At 39.1% G+C, this 13,105-nt stretch overlaps 1 protein-coding gene across 2 annotated transcripts in view; it reads right to left on the reverse strand.

The window, feature by feature from the left end:
- The window catches only part of LOC140726723 (TBC1 domain family member 8-like), a 104,916-nt gene that overhangs the window by 2,235 nt on the left and 89,576 nt on the right, over nucleotides 1-13,105 (reverse strand). For both annotated transcript variants that reach the window (XM_073043491.1, XM_073043492.1), the window contains 7 exons: nucleotides 8,597-8,882; nucleotides 8,382-8,508; nucleotides 6,428-6,526; nucleotides 5,131-5,199; nucleotides 3,859-4,099; nucleotides 3,669-3,734; nucleotides 1,139-1,228 (listed from right to left, as the gene is read on the reverse strand). In XM_073043491.1, coding sequence (XP_072899592.1) covers nucleotides 1,139-1,228; nucleotides 3,669-3,734; nucleotides 3,859-4,099; nucleotides 5,131-5,199; nucleotides 6,428-6,526; nucleotides 8,382-8,508; nucleotides 8,597-8,882 — 978 coding nt within the window. The remainder of the gene's footprint in view (nucleotides 1-1,138; nucleotides 1,229-3,668; nucleotides 3,735-3,858; nucleotides 4,100-5,130; nucleotides 5,200-6,427; nucleotides 6,527-8,381; nucleotides 8,509-8,596; nucleotides 8,883-13,105) is intronic.

A 13,105-nucleotide genomic window follows, 5' to 3' on the forward strand; every position in this document is an offset into this window, starting at 1 on the left:
GATTGCAAATTATCCTTCCTTGCCTGGATGAGTATTTTCTTCAGCACTCATTCACTAGATCCGTTTGTGGAACTTTGTCCCATCAACTAATTTAATCCATCAGGTAGAATTCAGCAACTCAACCTAATTCATTGGTTGTGAGACTGCTTAACTCTGCTTATTACATGTTGCTGCTGTTTAGTTCACAATCATTCCTGTATAAGTTGGAACCAATGCTGCTTCCAGAAAGCCCTTCTGTACTTATAAGCATCCCATTTTCAATCTACCATCACCTTCTACTATTGAATCCCAGGAGACACCTTCAACCATTCTGATATTCTCTTCCCAAGTACATCCCCCTCATCCAAAACTGCTGCTTTCAATTCTGCAACCCCAACCCCCCTCCAAACATATCATGAAAACTCATCTGTTTATCTGTCATAATTAAACAAGGACAGAGTTAAACACCAGCATGTCTTCATTTTCCACTGTGGCCTTAGCTTTGCTGTGTCACCCCTTCTCGTTGTCTAGCATTACAAGCTGTCCCTTCAGAATTCCTCTTCTACACAAAACAACTTCACATTTTAGCAAAAATAGAATCATTACACCGAAATTTTAAACGTCACTAAAGTCAATCATTTTCCCTTATTTCATTTGCATGAGTCTAGAGACACTGCACATTGTATAAAAAGCTGTTGCAAAGAACCATTTAGAATGAGATGTCGACTGAATTTTGTAACAGTAAATTATTTAAAAGCAAGCGATAACATTTCCTTTATTTTTCTACACGTGTGCACACAGACAACATAGGTGGCTGAGGAGAGGATGTTTCTTGTGAGAGAACCTAGAATTATGGGAAATCCCTTGAAAAATATGAGATCACCTATTTAAGACTGGTGCAGAGAAGTGCAGTTTCACCCATACCCACCCCCAAGTATTGCGTGTTTTTGAATATATTGTTAAGACAGAACTAGTTGGATTTTGGAAAGGATAGGGATGAAAGGCTGCCACAGGCACATGGGAATGGTAGGCCAGATCAGCTATTATTAAATAGGAAAGCAGGCTGGAGAGGCCACGTTCCAGCTTCTGCTCCTAACTCATTCAGTCATGTCACTGACCCGAGGGGGCATCACAGACACGTTAATAAAAGTATACTTGCTATTTGATTTGCTAAAATAGTCCGACTGAATACTTGAAATGAAGGTAGTTCTCAGAGGAGAAAAGCTGGTTGTGTCATCCTCACTGCAAGCTGGAAAAGAAAGACTGAATTTCAATCAAATCATATAAAAGATCCTCAAGCAATAAACCTGCAAAGTAGTATTTTGAAGTCCACAAGTTATTACAATTTTAATGACATGGTATTCTTATTCAGACAGAAATGAACTTGCAAAGGTTTTTGCAAGTTGAATGCCTTGCTTTTAAGTCTCTACTTTCTGGTGTAGCTGATAATGTGGAATCCATGAATAACAACTATAGTAATCTATTTCCATGGATTTGTTTTTGTCCCTTCATTATATGCATCATAGTTCATGAAGAATTTACTTAAGGAACAGAAACAGACACATCACACTTTCCCAAATCATTCCTGTAGATATGTGGAAGAAGAAATTCAGTAGTGAAAATGTTAAGAGGGTCAGGTTTCTTGGCACTTTTTCCATCCCTGGTGCTGATTGAAACAAATTTGGAAGTTGAAAGCAAGAATACAGCTACATTACTGTTGAACCATCTTCCTTATCAAAGGCTTTTCCCTGTTGTACAAGCCACATCAATTCAACTGGATTGCAGAGATGTAACAACTTCCATAATTAATTTCACTCATAGCATAAATATTACTTATGCCATATTGCAAAGCACTTTTATCAGTATTATTGCAGGGTTTATTGGTTCTGCAAGAATGAGCACATTCCATAAAGACCATAAGACCCAGGAGCAGAATTAGGCCATTTGGCCCATCGATTCAATCATGGCTGATCCTTTCTTCCTCTCAGCCCTACTCCCCTCCTCCCAGTAACCTCTGATTCCGTGTTCAATCAAGCTCCGCCTTAAATACACCCAATGACCAGGCCTCCACAATTTCCCGCAGTAATAAATTCCACAAATTCACCACTCTCTGGCTCAAGAAATTTCTCCACATCTGTTTTAAATGGACCCCCCCCCCCCCCTATCTCAAGGCTGTGGCCTCTTCTCCCTGACTCCCCCACCATGGGAAACATACTTTCCACATCTACTCTGTCTAGGCCTTTCAACATTCAAAAGGTTTCAATGAGATGCCCCCCTCATCCTTCTAAATTTCAGTCAGTACAGACCCAGAGTCATAAAACTTTCCTCATATGATAATCCTTTCCTTCCCAGAGTCATCCTTGTCAACCTCCTCTGAACCCTCTCCAATGCCAGCACATCTTTTAGATGGGGAGCCCAAACCTGTTCACTATACTCAAGTATTGTAGCCTCAGCATCACATCTCAATCTTGTATTCTAGAAGTCTTGAAATGAATGCTAACATTACATTTACCCTCCTCATCACCGACTCAACCAACAAGTTAATCTTCAAGGGTGTTCTGCACAAGGACTCCACTTTGCAATTCGGATTTTTGTATTTTCTCCGGGTTTAGAAAATAGACTGCACTTTTATTTCTATTACTAAAGTGCATGACAATGCATTTTCCAACATTGTATTTCATTTGCCACCCTCTTGCCCATTCTCCTAATCCGTCTAAGTCCTTTTGGAGATTTCCTATTTCCTCAACACTACCTGCCCCTCCACCAATCTTCGTATCATCTGCAATCTTGGCAACAAAGCCATATATTCCCTCATCTAAATCATTAATATACAGTGTAAAAAGAAGTGGTCCCAACACTGACCCCTGTGGAAAACCACTAGTTACTGGCAGCCAACCAGAAAATGATCATTTTGCTCCCACTCACTGCCTCCTACCAATCAGCCAATGCTCTAACCATGCCAGTGACTTTCCTGTAACACCATGGGCTCTTAACTTGGTAAACAGCTTCATGTGTGGCACCTTGTCAGAGACCTGAAAATCCAAATATACAACATCCACTGCATCTCCTTTATCTGTACTACGTGTAATCTCTTCAAAGAATTCCAACAGGTTCATCAGGCAAGATTTTCCCTTAAGGAACCCATGTTGACTTTGTCCTGAGGCTCCAAGTACTCCATAATCTCATCCTTAACAACTGACTGCCAACATCTTCCCAAGCACTGAGGTCAAGTTATAAATTCCTTTCTGCTGCCTCGCTCCTTTCTTAAAGACTGGAATGACATTTGCAATTTCCAGTCCTCTGGCACCAAAGCGTGCCCAAGCTCAGAAGACCAGACCGGTTGACAGAGCTGGGAATAACATTGTATGAATGGACAGCAACATTAGAGTCTATGAACTGAGAATGAGACAAGGTCAGAGGTGGAGAGTTCATGGAATTGTACAGGCTAGGGTTTTGCCACAATGGTTTTGCAAGAGTTTTTTTTGGGGGGGGTGTTAATCGTGGGATAACATCTACCTGGTATTTCAAGTACAAATAAGCTAAAATCACAGGTACTATTAGTAATGTCAGGCATTCAGCACAGAATCTGTATAATAACAAAATTCTAAATAGAAATTGACTGATATAGATTGAGTCAACATTTTCAAATAAGGGTTCTTTTTCAGACTTTTAGTCAAAAGTTGTTTTACCTGGTGGAATGTGGAGTCTGTACAACAGTCTGAGATTTTCACTGAATTCACCATAGTACATTACATCTATATAAGAAATTAGAACAATTATTCAATGTGTCCACTAACACTGATGATTCTAAGAGTTTGTTTCAGAAAATATCAAAAAGAGTAATGTGTGTTAAAGTGAAAGAAATGGAAGAAGTTTTACCCAAACAGCTGACCAGCTCTTTGAAGTCAATGAGAGAATCTGCATCTTCATCAAACAGTCGAAATGCTCTCTGGGCCAGATCATGAGTATGGGCACCCCATGTCCATGGACTCAGAAGACAGAAAAGGCTACAGAACTGGAAACTATTTATTCTGTATTGTTCCAGATATGGGAGGCTGGGGTCATGATGCAGTGCTGCTGAACCGTTTCCACCCCAGTAACAACTTAAAAGATGCTCTCTCTAATTAAAAAGAAGAAAATGGGAAATTTTATCAGGAGGCTTACATTTAGAATTGTTTAAAGTTTTACATAGGAAAATCCAACCAAATATTTGCAATTCGATCTGTTTTTCTTAACCTCTTTGCAGTCTAGAGAGTTCCACATTTACTGCCCACCCACTTTAGCCGCTGTTTCCTTAAATCATCGAGTTCTGATCTGCCTACGAGAGTCAGATAACTTGTCAGTAAACCAAAGCACACATTTTCTCTGCAATGGCAGTAATGGAGATGGTTCCAAATTCCTCTATTTATAGGAGCAATTAATAATTCACATGCATGTGTGCATGCAAGGGTAACAGAATACTCTTGGGAACATTTACTGCATGGTACAATAGATGAAAATCCCTCCCAAAAAAAATTGCAGAAATGTGAATCAAAAGCTGGGAGTCCTGGGAACACACAGCATGTCAGAGCGTACCTGTGAAAAGAAAAGCAGAACCAATAGTTCTAGGTATAATGCTTCTCGAACAGAAACATGAGCTTATTTTCCTTTTTCACAAATGCTGCCTGATCTGCTGTGTTTCTATTTCTGTTACTAGTTTCAGTTTGCACATTAGTAACTGTAATTAGTCTGTAACTTAAAAGGTGCCAATATATGATTAACTCTCCTGTCACCCACCTACACTAGTGGTAATTTACAGGAGCCAATTAACCTGGCAGCACATCTTGGGAGATGGGAGGTGCTGGTGCCCTCCTGCAAACACACAGGATCTCAAGGAGAATGTGCAAACTCCCTACAGCCAACACGAGGTCAGAACCAAATCCAGGCTGAAGGAGTCAGAGACCAGCTGTGCCAATCTCATTTAAAACTTTAGAAACCCATTCTAACTCCTGAATTCTGTAAAAGCCAAGGCGTAAGATTATTATGTCAGTTTATTTCACACTAACAATATCTTAAAAATACTTTAAAAATAACAATTACATTATCTTCTAAATTTTAGAAGACAGAAACTGATCCCAAATACAAAATTACAGTGCTCATTAACAAACTCACCTTAAATAGGTCATAGATTTCTCCAAGATCTTCAGTACTAAATGAAACATCAGGTGCCACGACTCTAAGCTACAATATACATTAATATTAAATTACTCATTGGGCCTTCCTTTAACTTCAAAAGCTAACAACTTGAAAATAAATCAATTAAACTTTAGTATGGTACAGAATTCACAAGCTTCAATCCCATCAGCCATACGTGAACCCCCTATCTGCTTGACTAATACATCTTCTCATAGTTAAGAGAAGCTTATTGCCTGTAATTGTTCCTTCTCCACATTCATTAATTTCTTTAGCTTCAAATTCCTGGTTAATTCATTTTGTTCATGTATCCATGGGATCCCACTAATACGTCACTCTTACCTGACTCTTAACTAATGATCTGCGAGATTATTAAAATTCATTATTACACAGAACTTTTGTACTTAAATGTTGCATGCCACATTGTTACACGAGTTCATAGCCACCTCTTCCTGTATATCAGTAATGTTTATGTATGTGCGATTAATGTAAACTGGCTGGACTCCATGAACTGAAGGGGTAGTTTTCTTGCCCTCTTATCGGAGGTGAATGAAGAAAGACAACTTGTTGCCAAAGCTGCAGAATTATTTAAAAGGAAATGCTATCTTCAGGCTTATTGTCAGTATTAATAACTTGGGAGCTCACAGCACTTATCTGATACTTGTTTAAAGCTCAATAATAGTAGTTCTTATGAACTGCATCTACCAAAACGTTACATTGATATTTTCTTTTTCTGAATAAAAATGCGAACACAGGCATATTAATGAATCTGGGCTGGAAATACAATATTATTATGTAATATGCAATGCTGTTAATATAGTAAATTGTTTTAAAACTAAAGTATTTACATAGTAGTATACAATGGAAAGTGCAGGATTAAACTTTGAAGCCTAAAACTTGGTTGCTAGGTCAAGAGTATTGAAGGAATTTCAAAGTGAAGTCTTCACCAAAATGCACTGCAACAAGATCTTCAACAATCAATACAGTGAACAATAACAGTTTGAATTCAAATGATCTGTCAAATCTAGATCAAATATGTAGAAAGTTCTTCTAATTAATAAGCTTTACTTAATGATTAATAAACCCTTCTGTCATGAGATTTTACTTCCGACCCCAAAGAGTAATCCTATATAAACTTATTTGGCATAGTAGCTTCATTTGGCAATATGTAGTACTTGAATCAGAAACCACGTGTGAAATGCAGAACTATGCACTTTATAATGATTTAAATGAATGATCCCCTCCCACCTCCTTAAATTGCATCATGAACACTTACCACATTTTCTTTAGTGGTATCCTCCAATTGCTGCAAAACTCTTACTCTGTGTCTGCAGCGCATTTGCTCAATTTGTCCAACGTGAATATCTCCAAATTTCTGCATATTTGACAAAAACAAATTTGAGAGAACTTAAAATGTAGCAGAATGAGGTCCAGCTCAAGTCAAAAAGGGCCTTTTCTGGTCGACTGCCGATGTTTGCATGCCAGCAAAGTTTAAAGCTTGATGAGGCTCATTAGCCATAGGTTCTATTTAAATTCAGCCAACTCTCTCTTTTGAGCTCTGTCTTGGCAAGAGATTATTTGATGGACAGAGGGAGTGATTCAAGAATATTCTCAAAAAAGAATATGATAACATCTCCACTGACTCATGGGAATACCAAAATTCTATATTCTGGAATGGTTCCGGAGCAGTGGAAGATTGTAATTGTCACTCCACTCTTTGTAAGAAAGGAAAGAGGCAAAAGTAGGAAATTATAGGCCAGTTAGCCTAACTTCAGTGGTTGGGAAGATGTTGGAGTCCGTTATTAAGGATGAGGTTTCAGTGTACTATGAAGCACACGATAAAATAGGCTGAAGTCAGCGTGGTTTCTTTAAGGGGAAATCTTGCCTGACATATCTTTAGGAATCCTTTGAGGAAATAATAGACAGTATCAGTGGATGTTGATTACTTGGATTTTCAGAAGGCCTTTGACAAGGTGCTGCACATGAGGCCGCATAACAAAAGAGTGCATGGTATTACAGGGAAGATACTAGCATGGATAGAAGCTTGGTTGACTGGCAGTTGGCAAAGATTAGGAATAAAGGGGGCCTTTTCTGGTCGACTGCCGATGTTTGCATACCAGCAAAATTTAAAGCTTGATGAGGATCATTAATAATAACGAAAATAATATAAATAACAAAAATAGGAAAACAAAACTAAAAAGTTAAATGGTAACAAACAAAATCAAACAAGATTTACTGCAGCTAAACACCATGGTTAAGAAAAGGTACATGTTCAGCCAATACAAGATAGCCCTTATTGCCAGTCAAGGGTGGAAATGGATATCCAAGTACAAACTTAGCCAAGTATGAAAACATTATCCCTCGGTGTTCACATTTTGCACATCTTGGAAACACAAAGCTACTGCATTCAAATAATCAACTTGCAGTCAGAATCTGATCTTCACTTTCACACATGAAATACAGAAATAAAAAGGATATACTGTAAAAATAATATTTGTTCTTAAAGGTGGAATCCGCAAAGTGACCCAGACATCACTAAGCAGCAAGCTGATGATAAATTGAAGTTCTATTAACTACTTCCTACAGTATTTCCACTTAATAAAGTGTCAGTTTTGTATGTACTAGCAAACATTTGTCTTATCATCCCATCGCAGTATATCCAGCTCTGATAACAATATTTCCACACTCTAATTATTTGCAACTAAACAAATTTTACAGGGTTGCGAAATCAACATGAAGATTTGGATTCCACAATGCAGGCTTCTCTTATCTGGAGCCTCTATTCCAATTCTGAAATTTGAACTCATTGCGAGTTGCAGTTAGTCAGCCAGTTCACTGAAAGATTATTGGACAGCCATTATGGAAAATCGATAGAGCAAGCTGCTGCAAAATGACCTTTTTACTAATGCTCCTGCAGTAGAATCCATGGATTGTTATTTTGCACGTTGATGCATTATAACTAATACTTTTTCCAGTGATGTTATTGAAACAGGAACTTTCCATTCTCCAACATTATCTCAACAAGCACAGAAGAAACATTATGGACAATGCTACCTAGGTGCTAAAGCTTTGCTTTGCCTTGACTACTATCCACGTCTACCATTATACTCTCCTTTAATTGTGAAATACATGAAGCCTGGGAAAACTGTACATGGCTAACTGGCCTTCAATTATCATCTTGGTTTACTAAAAACTGCAGACCCCCTAACAATACAGCACAAATAGCTCACCTCGTACGAATCCCTAATCAGATCAGATATCTCCATTTGCTGAACAGGCTCTTTGTCATCACTCGAAACATGTTGCTGGGCTATTTGTGGCAGTGGACTCTCCGGGTTTCTGATGTGATCAAGAAACCTACAAAAAGAGTAATATGCTGGTTTTTTTTATTTTCAAAGTTAAAATGATAAAACTATATTACAACTCAAGAACAAATGTAGCAAACCTGCTGAGAATTATCAAGGCTTGTCCATCATCTTGGCAGCGACACAGCTGTTGTGTGTTGGCATCTAGAATAGCCAAGCCCACCTGGAAGATCACCTTTATTCCATCATAGAAGAAGCAGTCAACAATGTTCAGTGCACTCTGCAGGGGTATAATACTGAGGAACAGTGTGAGGAACCAGGAGAGGGATATGGAAGCTAAAGAAGTCAAGGCCATCTCATGTTCAGCTAATTCTGGCAAATTCTCTTTAACAAGTTCTTCAAATACAGCTTGGTCAACCTGAGCACCTGGGAAACAAGGCACAAAGTGGGGTCAGTGATAAAATAGTAAAACAAGGCTGAAAAGGCAGCTATTTGCATTTGGAAATTCAGTAACAAGTGCAACAATGGACTGGTGAACAACATGCACAAAATACTGGAGGAGCTCAGCAGATCAGGCAGTATCTAAGAAAAACGAACAGTCAACATTTTGGGCCAGGACCTTTCATCAGGACTGAAAAGGAAGAGGGTATAATAAAAGGGTAGGGGAAGGTTGAGGAGCAGGAGCTACCCTATCTCTTTCCCCTCTAAAGCCCTTACATCCTGCCCTTCACCTTGCTGCCTCTGGTTCACCACCTTCTCATTATTCCAGATCAGATTCATGTCATGAAGATGGCAGGAATAGGTCCCACACCAGGTGGCAAAGGGAGATTTAATTTACTTCATACTTAACTAGAAAGACAGACAGGCAGAGGGTTGCTGACCTACATCACCGTGAGAAACGTCATCTGTCCGTCAATAAGAAATTAGATATATCAAAACTATTCAATTAAAAAAGGTCAAGCTTTGCCAATGTTATGCACTTCACGGGCAGGATTTTGTTTGTTGTTTTTTTTTTTAAAACATTGAGTTCTGATGCAAAGCCCCTTAACTAAAAACATCAGCCCTGTTTTTCTCCAATGAGGCAGCCTCTAACGCCAGAATTTTTGGCTTTTATTTCTCAAATCGAGAGCACGAGATTATAATAACTATCCAGTATTTTAAGACTAAATGCCATAACCTTGTAAGCATAAATAAAATTACATTCTTTCCAATATTAAACAGATCTGAAGATAATGTAGCATTTATTAAATGAAGTTGAAAGCAAAATCAAAATATATAATGTAACAATATGAAGGATGTAAATAAAAAATAAATTTTGATAGGCAATACTAATATTTACATAATTAGACCATAATTAGGCGATCTGTGGCAATAAATGTCAGATTCACCATCCTCTGGTCAAAGTAATTCCTCCTTAACTCTTCTGCTCTGAGTGTGCACTCTGCTCCTAGACTCCCCCACTATCGGAAAAATTCTCCCCACTCTATCTAGGCCTTTCAATATCCGATAAGTTTCAATGAGATCTTCCCTCATTCTTCTAAACTCCAGTGAGTACAGGCCCAGAGCCATCAAACACTCCCCATACATTCCCAGGATTATTCTTGCGAACCTCCTCTGGACCCACTCCGTTGCCAGCACATCCCTTCTCAGACAAGGGGTCCAAAATTGCTCACAACTCTCCAAGCGTGGCCTAATCAAAGCTTTAAAAAGCCTCAGCATTATAAACTGACTGTTATATTCTAGTCCTCTCAAAAATGAATGCTAACATTGCATTTGCCTTCCTCACCACTGACTCAACCTGCAAGTTAATCATTAGGGAATCCTGCATGAGGACTCCCAAGTTCTTTTGCACCTCTGATTTCTAAATATTCTAATTGTTTAGAAAATTGTCTATGCCTTTATTCCTTCTACCAAAGTGCATGACCATTCACTTCCCTGCACTATATTCCACCTGCAATTCCTTTGCCCATTCTGTCAACCTGTTTAGATCTTTCTGCAGACTCCCTACTTCCTCAACATCACCTGCCCCTCCACTATCTTTGTATCATCCGCAAACATGGCCACAAAGCCATTATATCATCCAAATCATTGGCTTATAACGTAAGAATAATTTCAGAATCTAGTGATCTTTGAAAGATCATTACTAATGCCTCCACAATCTCTTCAGCTCCCTCTTTCAGAACTCTGGGGGGGGAGGGGGGGGTGTAGTCTATCTTGTCTAGGTAACATATCTACCTTCATACTTCTCAGCTTCCCAAGAACCTTCTCCTTAGTAATAGTAACTACACTGACTTTTGCCTCCTGGCACACAAATTTCTGGCATACCGCTGGTGTCTTCCACAGTGAAGACTGATACAAAAGACTTATCAAGTTCATCCGCCATTTTATGACCCCCACTACCACCTCTCCAGCATCATTTTCCAGTGGTCTGATATCCACTCTCGCCTCCCTCTTACTAATTAAATATGTGAAAAAACTTTCAGTATCCTCTTTTATATTATTGGCTAGCTTACCTTGATATTTCATCTTTTCTCTCCTTGAAATGTATTACGGGAAATTGGTTAGCATCTTTAATAGTAATGTGTGAGCTAGCATTTACAGTGAAAATTTAGTTCTAATTTTAACATCGAATTTTTATCCTCAGAACCAAATTAAAAGCAATTTGAAATTCAGGAAGGATTGCTGGCTGAAACAGACTTCTCTGTGCATAGGCTGCAAAGGTGGAGGTCCTGACCACATGCAAAGTACAACTGGACAACTCAAGTAATCATGTACATGTGGGAATTTATCATATGAAACATTGTACAAAATTGTTCAGTTGTAGGTTGTCATTATTCCAAAAATATTTGAATACCCTCATCTGCAAACAGAACGTTTATTCTTTTGTTTTGCAAAACATGATGTTATTACAATTTATCAAATATAGCACCATCTTTAAAAGGACAGGACTAACAAAAACCCAAGCTGTGCTGCTTGTGAGCAGTGTTTTTTCGGAATTACGGGTCTGATTAGCCATCAAGTATTTGTACTTCAGGAAGTCTTGGACTTCTACGCACACACAAAGTGAAACAGAATCAGAATCGGGTTTATTATCACCGGCATGTGACATGAAATTTGTCAACTTAGCAGCAGCAGTTCAATGCAATATATAATATAGACAAAAAAAGTGTAAATCAATTACAGTATATGTATATTGAATAGATTAAAAATTGTGCAAAACACAGAAATAATATATTAAAAATGTGAGGTAGTGTTCAAGGGTTCAATGTCTATTTAGGAATCAGTCGGCAGAGGGAAAGAAGCTGTTCCTGAATCGCTGAGTGTGTGCCTTCAGGCTTCTGTACCTCCTAACTGATGGTAACAGTGAGAAAAGGACATGCCCTGGGTGCTGGAGGTCCTTAATAATGGACACTGCCTTTCTGAGACAGCACTCCTTGAAGATGTCCTGGGTACTTTGTAGCCTAGTACCCAAGATGGAGCTGACTAAATTTACAACCTTCTGCAGCTTCTTTCGGTCCTGTGCAGTAGCCCCTCCCCCATACCAGACAGTGATCAGCCTGTCAGAATGCTCTCCACAGTACATCTATAGAAGTTTTTGAGTGTATTTGTTGACATGCCAAATCTCTCCAAACTCCTAATGAAGTATAGTCGCTGGCCTGCCTTCTTTATAACTGCATCGAAATGTTGGGACCAGGTTAGATCCTCAGAGATCTTGACACCCAGGAACTTGAAGCTGCTCACTCTCTCCACTTCTGATCCCTCTATGAGGATTGGTATGTGTTCATTCATCTCACCCTTCCTGAAGCCAACAATCAGCTCTTTTGTCTTACTGACGTTGAGTGCCAGGTTGTTGCTGTGGCACTAGTTGGTATATCTCGCTTCTGTACGCCCTCTCGTCACCATCTGAGATTCTACCAACAATGGTTGTATCATCAGCAAATTTATAGATGGTATTTGAGCTATACCTAGCCACACAGTCATGTGTATAGAGAGAGTAGAGCAGTGGGCTAAGCACACACCCGAGGTGCACCAGTGTTGATCGTCAGTGAGGAGGATATGTTATCACCAATCCGCACAGATTGTTGTCTTCTGGTTAGGAAATCGAGGATCCAATTGCAGAAGGAAGTACAGAGGCCCAGGTTCTGCAACTTCTCAATCAGGATTGTGGGAATGATGGTATTAAATGCTGAGCTATAGTCGATGAACAGCATGCTGACGTAGGTGTTTGTGTTGTCCAGGTGGTCTAAAGCAGTGTAAAGAGCCATTAAGATTGCATCTGCCGTTGACCTACTGTAGCGATAGGCAAATTGCAATGGGTCCAGGTCCTTGCTGAGGCAGGAGTTCAGTCTGGTCATGACAAACCTCCCAAAGCATTTCATGACTGCATGACTTATCAGACTGCCTGTTCTATCGATCAGCGGCACAGATCAGTTCACATCCAGCTCTCAGCTTTATGCTGCAAAGTGCTGGTGTAGGAATCAGAACCCTGATCCTACAGTAAAAAAGGATCTCAACCCATTTTACTTTGCTGCTTTTACTTATTTGTTAGTACTTTAAAAAAAGTTTTTAATTATAATCTTGGAAAAAATCCAAGACTTCAATTTCTGAGGAAACTTGGAATGAAATTTTTAAATTGGTTAACACTTCAT

The sequence above is a fragment of the Hemitrygon akajei genome, chromosome 4, assembly GCF_048418815.1.
Source record: "Hemitrygon akajei chromosome 4, sHemAka1.3, whole genome shotgun sequence".
In the NCBI taxonomy this organism is placed as follows: domain Eukaryota; kingdom Metazoa; phylum Chordata; class Chondrichthyes; order Myliobatiformes; family Dasyatidae; genus Hemitrygon; species Hemitrygon akajei.